The sequence below is a fragment of the Gopherus flavomarginatus genome, chromosome 16 (assembly GCF_025201925.1).
Source record: "Gopherus flavomarginatus isolate rGopFla2 chromosome 16, rGopFla2.mat.asm, whole genome shotgun sequence".
Lineage (NCBI taxonomy): Eukaryota > Metazoa > Chordata > Testudines > Testudinidae > Gopherus > Gopherus flavomarginatus.
The window spans coordinates 1,572,398-1,587,794 of NC_066632.1; the positions used below are offsets into that span (position 1 = coordinate 1,572,398).

At 63.6% G+C, this 15,397-nt stretch overlaps 2 protein-coding genes across 4 annotated transcripts; one reads left to right on the plus strand and one right to left on the minus strand.

The window, feature by feature from the left end:
• Positions 1 to 2,177: 2,177 nt before the first annotated feature.
• On the plus strand, positions 2,178 to 11,644 carry ATG4D (autophagy related 4D cysteine peptidase). 3 transcript variants are annotated; one of them, XM_050925264.1, is made up of 11 exons: positions 2,178 to 2,303; positions 3,899 to 4,202; positions 7,049 to 7,132; positions 7,581 to 7,754; positions 8,293 to 8,626; positions 8,855 to 8,919; positions 9,159 to 9,307; positions 9,888 to 9,966; positions 10,436 to 10,512; positions 10,598 to 10,717; positions 11,221 to 11,478. In XM_050925264.1, the coding sequence occupies exons 2-11, from the start codon at positions 3,986 to 3,988 to the stop codon at positions 11,392 to 11,394; spliced, it is 1,473 nt and encodes a 490-aa protein (XP_050781221.1). In that variant the 5' UTR covers positions 2,178 to 2,303; positions 3,899 to 3,985; the 3' UTR covers positions 11,395 to 11,478. The 3 variants fall into 3 exon arrangements, with proteins under 3 accessions (XP_050781221.1, XP_050781219.1, XP_050781220.1); XM_050925262.1 differs by lacking the exon at positions 9,159 to 9,307 and having other exon boundaries at positions 11,221 to 11,644; XM_050925263.1 differs by lacking the exon at positions 9,159 to 9,307 and having other exon boundaries at positions 3,902 to 4,202; positions 11,221 to 11,644.
• Positions 11,645 to 12,077: 433 nt separating this feature from the next.
• On the minus strand, positions 12,078 to 14,839 carry LOC127035538 (galactose-3-O-sulfotransferase 2-like). The gene is made up of 2 exons (XM_050925547.1): positions 14,739 to 14,839; positions 12,078 to 13,939 (listed from the first exon to the last, which is right to left on the minus strand). Exons 1-2 carry the CDS (start codon positions 14,837 to 14,839, stop codon positions 12,766 to 12,768), a joined length of 1,275 nt encoding a protein of 424 aa, XP_050781504.1. The 3' UTR covers positions 12,078 to 12,765.
• Positions 14,840 to 15,397: the final 558 nt, after the last annotated feature.

Below are 15,397 nucleotides of genomic sequence, written 5' to 3' on the forward strand. Positions count from 1 at the left end.
GGGAACTTGCTGGCCACAGCGCTGCAAACCCCCTTGGGGAAGGCTGCAGGGACAGAGTCCTGCAGGAGGAGGGATTCCTGTACCGGGAATGGGCTCCCCAAGGGGAAGTAGAACTGCGGGGAATCGGGAGGCAGCTGGTGGTGCTCCAGGAATCCACAGGGCTCTTCCCATTTGAGCTGCTGGATGGGAGGAGAGTGAGGGGACCCCTGGACCTGAAGAGGGAGGATTGGATGGAGAAGGGGGAAGACCCCCGGGGGGATCTCTTCCCTGAGGTGGGAGCCAATCTCCCCATCAGGTGTTCCCCATTCAGAGTCATTGGGAAAGCAACCCAGATCCTGGAGAGAAAGGTCAGGAACATCCTGGCTTTAGATGGGATCCAGCCGTTTTACAGTCCATGGGCCTCACCCATGGGGCTGATCCCCAAGGGAGACAGGAAGATCTGGTTTTATGGGGGCTATCAGAAGCTTAAAGCCATCACAGTGTCCGATGCCCACCCCATGCCTAGGCCTGGGGAGATTCTAGACAAGCAGAGGGAGATGGAGAACTTGGCCCTAGCAGACACTGATAACATGTGCATCTTTAGCCAGACCTGGGAGGAACAGGTGTCCTAGGTGAAGAGGGGGCTGGGCTGCCTCAAGGAGGTGAGACTGACGTTAAAAGCTGGAAAGTGTAAAGGGGGACGGCAGAGGTGTTGTGTCTGGGCCACAAAGTGAGAAGTGGCTGCCCAAGCCCAGAGCTGGCCAAGGCCAAGATGGGGGCTCTTAAGTGCTGGGAGAAGACCCCGTCCCAGTTTGGACCCCAGAGGTATTGGGGTAGCAAAAGGGTTCAAGCCGCATAAACCTTCCCACATGGGGCCTGCAAGTGCCATCAAGCACACCCGACCTAAGGGAGGGCGTGAGACTGGACTGTCCTGGTGTAACTCACACCAAGGAATGGGAGAGATGCTGGGGCATCCACGGGAATGTTGGTGGGTTTGAACTTCCCCAGGTCACTGGCAGGAGTGACCTCGCTCAGTTCGGTCTCGAAGGGGGGAGAGATGTGACGAATTGGGAAAGTTCTTAATGTTTTCTCTGAGTACTGTGTTGGTGCATCAGTGTCCCCATGGCAGTTCTTAAGTATCTGGCAGAGCAAAGGGCCAGTGCACCTAAATGCCTGACCCTCTGTCTCCTAGCAACTGATGGCCTGGGCCCCTCCTCTGCAAAGGTGCCAACTGAAGGTGTTGGAGACAAAGGGATCAGGTGACCTCCTGGCCCGGGAAAGGGGCTGAGCAGAGAGGAGGGGCTGGAGGGGGTTGTTAGTCAGGAGCTGGCTAGGGACGAGGAGTGAAGTGCAGACGTGGGGGTCTGGCTCACTGGTCCCCCAGAATGGACCCAGCCGAGGGGTCCGGTTCGCTGTATCTACAAGCTCTGTTTTAGACCCTGTTCCTGTCATCCAATAAACCTCTGTTTTACTGGCTGGCTAAGAGTCACGTCTGACTGCAAAGTGGGGGTGCAGGACCCTGTGGCTTCCCCAGGACCCCGCTGGGGTGGACTCGCTGGGGGAAGCGCCCGGAGGGGCAGAGGATGCTGAATGCTCCAAGGAGAGACCCAGGAGGTGAAGACGTGTGAGCTTCTTGCCCTGAACAAGTCTGCTCCGAGGGAGAGGAGGCTCCCCAAAGTCCTGACTGGCTTGGTGGGGAGCAGTTCCGGAGCATCGCCCGGTGACTCCGTGACAGGCTGGCAACACCCTGCTCACCGAACTGCAACGGGCTGCAGAGGTGGCACTAAATCTAGGACTGCCGATCCTCCCACCTGCTACTTAGGTGACCTCTGACCCCTCACCCCTTCGTCTATGTGACCTCTGACCTCTCCCTTCTTCTCATTAGGTGACCTCTGACCCCTGTTGCTTGGGTGATCTCTGAAGCCCTCTAAACTCCAGTGACCTTTGACCTTCCTATTTTAGTGACCTTTCACCTACTGCCCTTTCAGACCCTGATGACCCACCCGTGACCTCTCGCCCGCTGACCTCCGACCCCGACCCCGCTGTGGCCCCTGACCTCCCCCGTTCCACACCTCGCTGACCCCAGGGTGACCCCTCACGGGAGCCGCGCCGGGAGCAACTCGCCCCGTCGCCTGGCAACGCCACTTCCGGTGACGTACAGTGCTGGCAGGGAAGCGCTTCCGCCCGGAGGGGGCCGGCCGCTTCCGGGTTCTGGCCCGCAGCTAAGATGGCGGCGGCGGCGGGAGGCGGGGGAGCCGCGGGGCCCCCCCCGGGGACAGAGTGAGCAGCGGAGCCGGCCGGGCCCGAGCCCCGAGTCCGCCCAGGTGGGGCCATGGGGGGGCTCTGGGGGCCGGGCCCGGGGGGGCTCTCGGGGGTTACTTGGGGGGCCGGGCCCAGGGGGGGCTCTCAGGGGTTACTTGGGGGGCCGGGCCCAGGGGGGGCTCTCGGGGGTTACTTGGGGGGCTGGGCGCGGAGGGGGCTCTCGGGGGTTCTGGGGGGCCGGGCGCGGGGGGGGCTCTCGAGGGTTACTTGGGGGGCCGGGCGCGGGGGGGGCTCTCAGGGGTTACTTGGGGGGCTGGGCGCGGAGGGGGCTCTGGGGTGTTACTTGGGGGGCCGGGCGCGGGGGGGCTCTCGGGGGTTACTTGGGGGGCCGGGCGCGGGGGGGCTCTCGGGGGTTACTTGGGGGGCTGGGCGCGGGGGGGGCTCTGGGGTGTTACTTGGGGGGCCGGGCGCGGGGGGGGCTCTCGGGGGTTACTTGGGGGGGCCGGGCGCGGGGGGGGCTCTCGGGGGTTACTTGGGGGGCCGGGCGCGGGGGGGGCTCTCGGGGGTTCTGGGGGGCCGGGCGCTGGGCTGCGGTTAGGGGGCTGGGCTGTCCTACGTGGGGCTGTGGGGCGGTTCCAGGTGTGATGGGGGAGCAGGGCCGTGGGGCAGGTGTCTGGGAAGCCCTGGGCTATGGGGGGTGCGCTGCGGACAGGGCTGCAGGTGGGAGGTGCTGGGGTTATGCGGGGGGAGTCCCCCCAGCAGGCCTGGAGGGTGGTGCTGGGACAGGGCTATGGGTTTTTTCTGGTTGGAGGGGCCCAGCGGGCAGGCTGTGTGGGATGGCCAGGGCTAGGCAGTGGTTTAGGTGGGGGGGAAGGGTGTGGAGAGGGGCCTTGGCTGTGGGGTGCCAGAGCTGCCTGGGAGGCATTGGCTGGGTGGGGAGCAGCAGGGCTGGGGCAGGTTGGGGGGGTGCCAGAGGTAGGTCTTGGCTATGGGCAGTGTCTGGGGGGGACTTGGGGCTATGAGACGTCGCTTTGGGTAGCTGCATGGCGGAGAGGTGGTGAAGGGCCTTGGTTGGGGGGCGCCAGGGCTGTGGAGGGGACCACGAAGGGATTCCCTGACAGAGATGCTGCGGGAGCTCAGGTGATGGGAGGACCAGGGTGTCCAGGGCTGGCAGTCCTCAGAGAGCCCCTGCAACCCAGTGTGGCAGGAAGCGGCTTCTCCCTGCGTGCCAAGTACGGAAAACGGGTGCGGTGCGGACAGCACCGTGGGGGTGGGGCATGTGGGTGTAAGGTGAGGCTGTAGGAGGTGTGGGGCAGGGCATGGGGCAGGAAAAGACTGTAGGGAGAAAGGACTTTATAGGAGGCTTCCCACCATGCCTTGCCCACTACTAACCGCTCTGCGCTGCCCTAGCTTGGGGTGTTGCACTGACTTACTGCCCTGCTGCCTGGATTTGTTCCCTGGGCCTCTCGCTCACCTCGGCTGCGTTGAAATGCCCTTCTCTTGCAGCGGCGTTGAGGGGTGGGGTGCAGACCTAGGGGAAGTGGCAGGGTGTGTGTGTGAGAGAGAGAGAGACACCGACCTTCACCCCCTGTGCTAACCGTGAGCATCTGAATGTCGCCGCCTCCCTGAAAATAACCCCTTGTCTCTGGTCGCTCAGCAGCTCTGCTTTCCTGGCAATGCACGTGCACTTGCATCCCGGCCCCGCCACCCTGAGAACACCGTCTGTGCCCGTCCCGCCTTCTCAATGAATTCCGTCTCGCCTGCCTCGGTGCAGTATGTCAGCCAGGACGAGCTGCGCCATTCAGATGGCAGGAAGCTCTTTAACCCGAGGGCTGGGGGCCAGGATGGGAGCTGCAATGGGCTGTTCCCGGGGGGAGCGCAGAGCCGCCAGCCCAACGAACCTGACGAGGTGGACAAGATCAAGAACAAGCTCCTCTCGGCCTGGAACAACGTGAAATACGGTGAGCGCCCCGGCCACCTGGGTACTTCCCAGCCTGCTGGGTACAGGCCGCTTGTTGTGCTGGCCTTAGGAGCAAGGAGACCTGCCTCCAACTCTGACTCACCGCTCAGTGCGCCTGGGATTTCAAATGTGCCGGGGGTGGCTTGGCCAGCGGGGAAGAGAATGATTAGAAGTCACTTGTCTGTGTTGGAATCGGGCTGCCCCCAAATGTGCTGTCCCTGGGGCTTTAAACTCCCCCTGTTCCCGGTCTCCTGGGAGTGCTTGGCCTGTGCCAGCAGGAGCACTTCTGGCCTGGTGTGGTGACGGTAAAGGGAGTGTCCGTGTGTGGAAAAGGCTCTTCCCCCAGCCCTCGAGCTGGGGAGTGGCAGCTGTTGGTCTGTGGACAGCAGGCAGGTCAATGCATTGCGAGCTGCTAGTTGTCTTGTAGATTCCTGTGTCGATACCCCTGGTGCTCGTATCCCTGCCCCTGGCCGTGGGGGGAGCAGACCGTCCTGGGTGCCTATAGGCTCTATGGCTGTGGCCCGTCCAGGCCTATGAGCAAGCCAGGCCTTGATGTTTGTGAGAATCCTGTCAGCTGGATTCCAGCCAGGGGGCCCTGCTGGGAGGCTGGGCTCCCAGCTGTGCTGAGCCCCAACTGTGCTGCGACCCAAAGACTTTCCTCAGTGTGCTTTGAAATTCCTGTTCTAATCCCAGCCCTGAAACTGACCCTCTGGGCCCAGGGCAAGTCACTTAACCCTCTCTGTCTTCCCTGACGGTCAACCGGCTCGCCCACAGCCCAGGAGGGTGGCAAGGATGAGTCGGTGCCTCCATGCCCTGTAGTACTAACAATGCTCGGCGTGTCTTGCAGACTTAGGGGGGTCCCTAAGAAATGGGGACTGTCTAGGGTAATGGCTACAAATTTGGCCCATCATTCATGCTGTTTCTGCCCAGGACAGCTGCGAGGCCCCCTCCTAGCAGGGTAGCAGAAAGCTCGGCATGAGTGGTGGGGGTGAGGTTCCCCAGTGCAGCTGAGTGCAGGTTTCTCTTTCTGTAATTCAGTCAATTCAGGCTCCTCCAACTGGCTGCTGCTGACGTGGCTGGAAAGCCCACACTCCCCCCCGTGCTGGCTCTGTTTGTGTCAGGGCATCGAGGGCTGACCTCAGACCTAGCTTCCTCCTCCTGGGGGTGCCTATTGCCTGCGTGTGAGAGGCACTTTATCCTGCTGATAAACTTAGGAACATGTCTGCTGCATCAGCATGTCAACAAAGGCAGCTCTGTGTCCTGCGCTCCTCTGGGTGGTCAGGAGGTCCTGGAAGATCAGCTGTGCTCCTACAGAGCCCCTGGCCAAGGTCACCTGCCTTAAGGAGGAGCAGGCTCCTCCTGCTGTGCCATGTGGCTCCTGGGCCCTGGTGCAGCTGGGCTAGGGGCTAATGCAGGAGTGTTTCAAAGGAATCACTACCCTGCAGCCCTGTGAGTGGCCAGGATCAAAGCAGGGTGCAGGGACGCCCGAGGGTGGGTGCTGCAGAGCCTTAGAGGGCTGGTAGTGCGCATGTTGCAGGGAGCAGGTGAGCTCGGACTGTGCGAACTGAGAGGTATTCCTGGCCCCAGCTGGCGGATGTGCCCTCGCTCCAGGCTCTGACCCTGCTCATTGCTGGGCCATCCCCGTTCCTCCCAAGTGCGCATTAAGCAGTGGGATTCCGTGTCTGTCGCCTGTTAGTTCTCCCCCGCCCCGGGGAGCAGCCCCTGCGGTGGCGTGGCGTGGCCTGGCGTGTCTTGTTTTGGAATGTCCCTGCTGCTCTGTGTTGGAGAAGGCAGGTCAGAGCTGTGCCCCTTGCGTTTAGACCAGGTGTGAGGTTTGGGAAGGCCCTTCGTTCCCAGAGTTTGTTCCACCATCAGGGAGTGGCCCCTGGGAAAACACTCTCCGGCCCAGCCAAGCCTTACCCTGAGGGTGCAACGCTCTATTGGGCCGGGGAGTGACGCTCTCGACCACATTCCCTGGAGCTCTGGACGGTCTTTCAGATATCTTGGGCCCAGGCCAAGACGTGAACCCCTTGAAGCTAAGGACCGAGGCCTTGATCTGGAGCCAGCGGGGTGGGGAGCCAGCGTAGAGAGTGGAGTGGAGGAGAAAGAAGCAACACCTCCGGGGTCTAGATCAGTGCTGCAATTAACATGGCTGCGTCTAACAACCGGCTCCATGCTGCTGGCAAATGCTGATCACAGGTCCTGGAGCCACCCACAGAAGGAATTTCAAGGCGAGGCTCTTGCTTGTTGCCTGTTTCACTTCCTCCAAAGGGCTGTAGCCAGTAGTTTAGAGCAGCAGAGGGAATTGGTGGGAGGGCCATGGCCCAGGCAGCAAGTGGAGTGTGGCATTCCTGAGGGAGCTGCCCAGGTGACTGGCTTGGGTTTGACGGGGGAGGTTGCGGGGCAGGATTCAGCTGCCCCTTGGCCCGCTCTGGCTTGCTTTGCACCAAGGCCTGGCTGCTAGCATGCAAGCAGGCAGGTGGCAAACACAACCAGAGCCGTGGAGACGGCGCAGTCAGCCCAACCCCCAAGTGATCCCTCCCCCACCCCCCCAGCTGAGTTCATGGTGCCCACCTGACCTGATCGCAGTCAGGACGTGACATTGAGAGCAGGGCGCCTCTGGAGCACCTGGGTAATGCCCCGTGGCAGCGAAATCTAGGGCAGCCAGCCAGGGCATCAGAGCTTTGTGAACTAGCTGACTCCACGCCTTGTGCATGGGAATACAGCTGTGGGTTATTGACCCTGGTGGCTGGGGATGTGAGGGTTCAGCAGGAGGAAGGACCTGGGAATGGAAGGCAGTGCGGATGGGAGGACACTGCTCACTTCTCTCTGCTTCTCCTCTCCCAGGATGGACGGTCAGGACTAAAACCAATTTCAGCAAGCTGTCCCCCATATACCTCTTCGGCCACGGCTATTGCTTCGAGGTGGAGGGTGAGTAGCCGGGTTAGCTCAGAGATCAGCCATGACTCCATCTTGGGGTTTCACACACTTCTTGCCTTGGGGAGAAGGGAGGCAGCTGCGGAATTGTGGCATTTCCAAAAGGAGCAGTTCCGGTTTCCTGGTTCCCTTGAGAGCTTGGCTCTTCCTCCTGATTCGAGGAGGAGTAAAAGTGTCAGCGTGTCATACTTGTGTTGGGTGAAACGCTTCCCACCCAGCTCGATGCAGAATCCCCCCTCCCACCCCTGTCCCCAGTGTTTCAAGCTCTGGCCCAGCGCGCTGCCCTGCTGATGGGGCTCTGTGCGAACATCGCCCCCTCTGGCTGCTGACGGCACAGCGCTAAGAGGCTCCAAAATGGGGCTGTGATTGAGTGGGGAGGCCCCCATACATGTCTGGCTGGGGGTGCCCTGTGGCTGACTGGGCGGAGGGGTCTCTCCTGCAGAGGACGTGGAGCGGTTCCAGAAGGACTTTGCCTCCCGCATCTGGCTCACCTACCGCCGGGAGTTCCAGCAGCTGGAGGGCACCATGTGGACCACGGACTGCGGCTGGGGCTGCATGCTGCGCAGCGGGCAGATGATTCTCGCCCAGGGGCTCCTCATGCATTTCCTCGGCAGGAGTGAGTGGGGGGACGTTGCAGAAATCCAGGGCTAGCCAGCATGTGCGCAGGGCTCCCGGCTCCATGCCGAGACCCTGGTGGGTGGCAGGTGGGGAGGGGTTAAGACACCCTGCAGGAGGTGGCAATGAGACTGTCTGCCCCCGGGGGAGAGTTCTGCCCTGAGAGCTGGGACAAGACACTGCACATGCTCAGCAAAGGCCACAGCTGCTCTGGCTGCTGGGGTGGAGGGAGCTGCTGGCACTCGGAGCACCCTGGATGTGTCCTTTTGTCGGTAATACCATGCCTAGCCCCTCCCTAGGGCACTCAGCCTTTCACAATGCGGATGCGTGTTTCTGAGGGAAACTGAGGCAGGGGCAGGCACAGAACCCAGGAGTCGGCCTCCCAGGACAGGGCGTTTCTGGTCTGGACTCCACGAGTGACTTTCAGGCTGAGCTCTGGCCCCTGGAGAGGGGTATTGGCATCATGCCATGCATGGACCCTGCCCCCTCCAGGGCACACTTGTGGAACACGCTGCCTCTACCTCTCCTGTTACTCCTAGACTGGACCTGGCCCGACGCCTTGTTCACCACCAGCCTGGTGGAGATGGACGCCATGAAGCCCATCTCTCCCGCCCGGCCTGGCAGCGCCGGCCTGCAGCAGCTGCCTGCCCTCGCTGTGGACAGAGGCAGGGACCCCTGGGGCATCTGGGCCCCGCTGCGCCCCCTCAGCCTGCAGGAGCTGGAGAAGGAGCACAGCCACCGCACCATTGTCTCGTGGTTCGCCGATCACCCGCGGGCACCCTTCGGCATCCACCGGCTGGTGGAGCTGGGCAGGAGCTCGGGGAAGAAAGCCGGGGACTGGTACGGCCCCTCCATTGCTGCTCACATTGTCAGGTGAGCAGATGACGGCCCGCAGCACCGGGGATCAATCTCCACACCGGCTCCACCGGGGTGGCCCTGGGCGTGACACGGGAGCTCTCCTGAAGCACAAGCCTGTGGCCTGTGATCTCCACCCCCGCGGCGCCTGGCTTTTTCCGGGCTGCAGGTGTCTGATCCCAGACGCTGGGCTGAGGCCAGGCCAGGCCGCAGGACGCTCATTCTCTTCCCCTCCATCTCCTGCAGGAAGGCGGTCGAAGGCTGTTCGGAAGCCAGCGGCCTGGCTGTCTACGTATCTCAGGACTGCACAGGTGAGTGCTGTGCTGGGAGTAGCCTGTGGCTGAAAGCTGACATGCTCCATGGACCCCCGGGCTAAGGGGCGCTCTGACTCTCAGGTATCACACCTGGGGGCTGGGGGTCTCTCCCTGCCCTGGGCTAGGATCTGACATCCTCCCCCCTCGGCAGAAGAAGCCAGACTCTACTGGTGTCTAGGGTGGCACCAGGTTGCCAGTGACTAACTCCCCTCCCCTCTGTCTGGTGACCCACTCAGTATACAAGGGGGACGTGGCAAGGCTGGTGTCTGGGAGCGACGGCCGGACGGTGCCAGATCCCGGTGCCAGGCGGAAAGCTGTCATCATCCTGGTGCCCATGCGCCTGGGCGGGGAAACCCTCAATCCTGTCTATGTAGACTGCGTGAAGGTAGGGCGGGGGCGGGGCCTGAACAACTGGGGGACCCTGATTGTTGGGGGAAGGAATGGGAGGCAGGACTTGTCCAGAAGTCCCTAGCTGTCCCGGGCTCTTGTCCAGCCCCCCTCACATTCGTATCTGCCTGTCCCAATCTCTAATGCTCTCCGAAAGGCAGGGCAATGCTATTATCCCCATGGCACAGATGGGGAAACTGAGGCACGGAGTGGCTAAGGGAGGTCCCAAGGTGCCCCAGGGAGTCTGTCAGAGCTGGGAATTGAACCTGGGTCTCCCAGGTCAGCACCATGTCCATCCTTCCTCTCAGCCCCCATCTCGCCAGTTGCTCTGGCACAGCACGTCAAGCTGCCTTGAGACAGGTCCCAGTGTAGGAACCTCCTGATGCCCCGTCCTCCTGGAATTCCTCTCGGTGCCGCCCCTATCCAGCTCCATTGTGGAGAGCAGCCCCCTGTTTAGCTGCCTGGATCCCTGCTGCGTGCCGGGCCCATGCTGGGGGCAGGGCTGAGGCCATGGGTGGGGCAGCAGGAAATGGATACCATGGCTAAGCCCCCCACTCCGTGTCTTTGTCTCCCTCCAGGAGCTTCTGAAGCTGGAGCTCTGCATTGGGATTATCGGTGGGAAGCCCAAGCACTCGCTCTACTTTGTGGGCTACCAAGGTACGTGCCCGCAAGCCCTGCCCAGCGCCCGTCCCCGGCATGTTCGGGGCAGCAGAGCGGGAGTGGCTGGGCAGAAAACAGGCTCTTCCCGTGGGAAAACTCCGGCCCCTTGGCAAAAAATGGAAACAGCAGCTTCTGATTCGGAAGTGCTGCTGCGGTGCCTCCTGGGAGTTGTAGTTTGGGTCTCCTTCCTAGGCCTGGCTCCCCAATTGGACTACAGTTCCCATGATGCAGGGTGGTGATAGTCTCATGGAGTCCCTGGCCACAGTGTATCATGGGAGATGTAGTCTGTCTGGGGAGCCTGGGCCATAGGAGAAGGGGGAACAGGCGGGAACCAAACTACAGTTCCCATGTAGCACTGCAGCAGGGTCTGAGTCGCAGTGCTGTGGGTTGGGTGCTGGGGCTGGTGTGATCCCAGCTGCTGTACTCTTGCTGATATTTCTCTCCCCGCAACCCCTTTGCTTTTCAGACGACTTCCTGCTGTACCTGGACCCCCACTACTGCCAGCCCTTCGTGGACACCACCAAGGAGAACTTCCCCCTGGAGGTCAGTACGAGCTGGGGGGTGGGGGGGCAGCTCCTGCTGTGGGCTGGCCCCATGGAGTAACCCACGTACACGCTCTCTCTTCCAGTCCTTCCACTGCAGCTCACCCCGCAAAATGGCCTTCAGCAAAATGGATCCCAGCTGCACCATCGGCTTCTATGCTCGCGACGGGCAGGAGTTGGACACGCTGTGCTTAGAGCTGACCAGGGTAATGGCTGCAGCAGGCAATGCCTTGGTGCCAGCTGGAGTAGGGACCGGCCGGGGGGGTGCTCTGCTGGGGCCCCAGAACGCCCTGGATGTAGCCCTCCCGCAGTCCCTGGACTGGTGCCTGGCCTCAGCCCCGTGCGTGTGGGCACCTGCCTGGGAAAAGCACTGGGTGGATTCCGCCTCCTACCACTGGCAGAGACTCAAGCCTGCCTCACTATCTGGATCCTGCCGGGTCAAAACAGGGCAGGGCGGCTGCATGCTGCTCCCCCAACGCATGCCCATGTGGGTGAGGGCTCGGAACCCGCCGTGCCAAGCCAAGGGGCTGATGCCGCCACTGGCCTCAAGCCTTTTCTCTCCCCCCTGCAGCACAGTGGCTCCCTGAGGTGCTGCTTGGGAGCAGGGGGGCGCCGTGGGGATTTTGCAAGCAGATAACGTGTATATGGCGAGGGGGGGTGTTTCTGCCTCCCTTTCGTGGCCCTCTGACCCCAGCCCTCTGCTCCCCAGGTGCTGAACTCCTCGTCAGCCAAGGAGAGGTACCCCATGTTCACAGTGACGGAGGGCCAGGCGCAGGAGTACGGGCTGGCCGAGCTGTGCTCCCGCTTCTCCCAGCAGACCGTGCAGCTGCCCAGGCGCAGCAAGCCCAAGGTGGCCACCTCGGACGAGTTCGTCTTCCTGTGAGCGGGGAGAGGCCGCTCCCCCCTTATTTATTACTTATTTATAGACACACGGCGGGGGCCATGGGCTGCCCTGCCCACCATGTCACAACACTGGCGGTGCAGCAGGGGGCGCTGGGATGTGGCTCGAGGGTGCCCCCTGTGGGGACAGGCAGCTGGCGAAGGATGCGCTGGTGAACTGGAGCGCCCCCTGCTGCACACTGTGATTTACACTGGAATAAATCCCTGGCACACAGGGGAGAGCGGTGCCCACACCTAGGCCGGGCCTGTTACTGTGCTAGGATCTAGCACCCCCTGAAGCTGATCGACTGCTGCGTGGGTATTTGCTGTTTCCAGCTGGAATCTGGCTCTGTCCTCTGCCAGCTCCCGGGCTGCCATGGCAAGATCCTGCTGCCCCTCTGAACCGGAGTGCAGAGGTCAGACGGCCTGGCAGCAGCCTGGCCGCAGAGGGAGCTGCCATCTGCAAGCGCTGACCCTGTGAGGTGTGGGGACACCTGTATCCCCTAGGGGACCCTAGCACTGCTCTCCACCAGCCCCCCATCCTTGTGCATCAGCCCTCACACCACAGGGAATGAGACTAGGCCTCCGAGCCAACCTGGGGCTAGGCCCTTCCCCCTGGCTGTCACTGGGGGGCAGGGAGCAGAGCCACGGGGCTCGTGTGGGGGCACCAGGCAGCCTTTCCCCTGCTCTAATCCAGCACAGCAGAAAGCTGGAGTCAGGGGCCCCATGGCTTACAGAGTGGCGGCAGGCTGAGAGGGCTTTAGCATGGGAATGGAACCAGCCATGTTTGCCCAGTGTAGTAGGGGGGTGTGGGGGGCAGGCTCTCCCCACTCCCCTCATCAGCACCCCTCAGGGCAGCTGACCCTTCCCCCCCCAGCCTGGGGCAGCCCAACGGAGCAGGGTCTTCCTGCAGCAGTGTCAGAACATCAGCCTCAGCTGCTGCTTTCGAATGGACCTGGTTTATTTAGGGTGGGTGCCCCCAGCTCAGGACAGAGTTGGGGGGGGGCAGCTCAACCTGCCGAAGTCTGGTGCCCCTTGGGCCTCCCATGTACGGTCCTGCGGGAAGGCGAAACCTGGGGCCTGCCTGTGACACAGGGCGTGGCAGGGCTGCTCCCAGCTTCTCCAGGGTGAGCTACGGCAGTGGCTAAGAGCAGGGCCCCCGGGTGCTCAGGGGAGGGAGGTAGGGCTGGGCGCTGCACCCACTAATCTCATGGTCCCCGTCCCCTGGAGGGCTGGCCTGAAGGGCTCAGTCTAGCTAGGCAAAGGGGGGGTGTCAGGCCAGGAGCAGGGATGGGGCAGTGACACAGCAGCGAGGCAGCCCCAGCTGTCCTGCCTCCTGCTCTGGGCCCTGGGGCTCCCCCTGGCCTGTCCCCTACTAGTCACACGGCAGGGCGCACATCTCCCTGCCGTATTGCTGGTAGTAAAGGCGGGCGTGATACTGCAGCTCCGGCAGCACCAGGCGGTAGCAGCTGGCGTGCTGGGCCGGGGGGAGGCCGGGCCGCAGGTTGTAGCCCAGGATGGCGGCGGTGTCGGGCTGCCAGGGCCGCAGCTCGTCGGCCGTCTCCTCCGGCCCCACGGCCTCTCCGGCCAGGCAGGTCTCCCGGGTCTCCCGCAGCAGCGCGCGCAGGGCCTCCAGCTCGCCCTTCATGCGCGTGTAGCCGTAGAGCTCCACCCGGTGCCACAGCACGGCCTGGAAGTACCGGTACAGCCGCACGTCCAGCCAGTTCCACGCCCGGATCCGCCACGCCAGCCCCGGGGCCAAGGCCTCGTCCCCGCCCCCCCGGCGGGCGTTGAGCCGCACGTAAGCCAGCTCCTCCAGGTGCAGCCCCAGCAGCTCCCGTGCCAGCAGCAGGGACTCGTCGAAGTGCTCGGCGATGAGCACCAGCTGGAAGGTCCGGTTGAGCCGCTCCAACTCCCGGTCCCACTGGCTGCCCCCTTCCTCCCCACCGGCCTCCAGCCCCAGGTCAAAGGCCATGGGGTTCCTGGCCAGCCCGTTGCCCGCGTCGGCTGGGTCGTAGTACCGCGCCGGGGCCTGCAGGAAGGCGGCCAGGGGCTGGGGGTGGTTGGCGAGGGCCTGGAAGGCAGGCACGGTGCTGCGGTAGTAGGCGAAGACGGAAGGGAAGGTGCGGACAGGGTCGCGCAGGATGGTGAGGTAGAGGCTGTCCGGGGGCATGACCCGGCGCAGCTCGCCGGCTGCTAGCCGCAGGTGGCTGAGCAGCAGGTTGTAGCGGGCGGCGCCCGGCGGCAGCGGCTCCACGAACGTGGCGGCGAAGGGCTGGGGGTAGGCAAACTGGTAAGTGTAGTGGGGGAAGGCGACGGTGAGGTGGTGCCGCTCACCCAGGCGGAAGAGGATATTCTGTAGGGTGCTGCTGCCTGTCTTGTGAGTCTTCACGAACACCACGTTGGGGGGCGGGCGGCCAGAGGTCTCCCCCCGCAGCGGCTCGGTGCGGCTGGTTCTACCCACCTCCCTGCGGCGGGAGAGAGGGGGCGGGTGAGGGGGCCCCCGATGCTGCACGGCCAGGCCCAGCCCCAGCCCCACAGCACTGAGTCTGAATTGAGGGGGGGGACAGGACTGGCGGAGGGGACTCAGGCTGCAGTCCTGGGAGGACCCCAGTATCCTGAGTGCCAGCGTGGGGCCCTGGCTGTGCTGCTCCAGGGTAAATCTCCCTCACCCCTGCCCAGCGCTCCCGTCACTGGTGGCTGGCCTCAGGGCCCTGCGGGCACAACTCCCCTGCCTGCTGGCAAGGCCGGAGTGGGGATGCGTGGTGCCTACCCCCACCTTGCACGACTTGTCAGCATGCCAGCCCCTGGAGGGCTTAGGGCCTGGCTCACCCCTGGCAGCGATGGGGGGGGGGGGGCAGGGCTGTTTCCTGTGCAAGCCCTGCCTGGGAGAACTGCCCCAGCTGCCTGGGAGTCCCTGGGGGGCCTGGTCTGGTCTGGGGTTGTAATGTGCCTGGTGCAATGGAGGGGGGGGGTGCACCTGGGCCATACTGTGATTCCCCCCCCCCCATGTACAGCACATGGCACAATGGCAGCCTGGGCCAGGATGGGCTACTGAAGCAGCAGCCCCCTTGCTTTGCTTGCTGAGGTACCTGGCCCTTGGGGAACCCCCAGGCCCCACCCCAGCCTGCACTATGGGGTGTGTGTGGAGGGGGGGTGTCTCATCCCAGCCTGCCCACGACCAGCTTTCACCCACAGCAAGAGCTGGGCACTGAGCTACAAGGGAGCCGTGGCCCAGCACCCACAGCTGCTCCTGGCCCTGCCGACAGCCACATTCAGCCCCTGCTGCCCCCCGGGCCCAGTTTGCTGAGCTCCCCCAGTGACCCCGCCCAGGTGCCCGATACTCACTGCTTGGCCACCTGCCGGAGGAGCAGCAGCAGGAGCCCTGCCAGCAGCAGCGCACGGCATCCCCCCGGCCCCGCTGAGCGCCACAGGCGAGCCAGGACCATCTCCCCAGCACTTCTGCCACTCTGTGCCCAGCCTGGGGCCTCGCCGCCTGCCCTGGCCCCTTAAACCGCTCGGCAATCCAAGGGCTGGCTCGTCTCGCCTCACCTCACCGGCTAAGGCGGCTCAGGGGCTTAGCTGCAGCCTGGAGGGAGACGAGCGACTAGGGGCAAGGCAGGACCTGGCTTCAGCTCGGGCAGCACCATCAGCCCTGCACATCCCCTGCCAGTGCTGGGAGGGACAGGGCAGCTGGGCCCCCACAGCAGCCAGGGCTGCCCTGCTGTGCCCCAGGGCTGAGCACTAGCAGCAGGGGTGGGCACAGCCAGGGAGCAGCAGCTGGGAGCCAGAGGTGGCACCGGGGGCTGCCCCAGACCAGACTGACAGCACAGGGCCAGGGGCTCACCCAGTGGGGGGGGGGTGCAGTTCATGTAATGCCACCTCAGGGCCCTGCCCCATGGCTCCCTGTGCCCCCAAGGGAGCTGGGAAAAGCAGGATCTACCCTCACCCCCTCCAGCCTTCCCCCAGAGGCAATTTTGCATCAGAGAAAACAGTTTTGGCTCAGT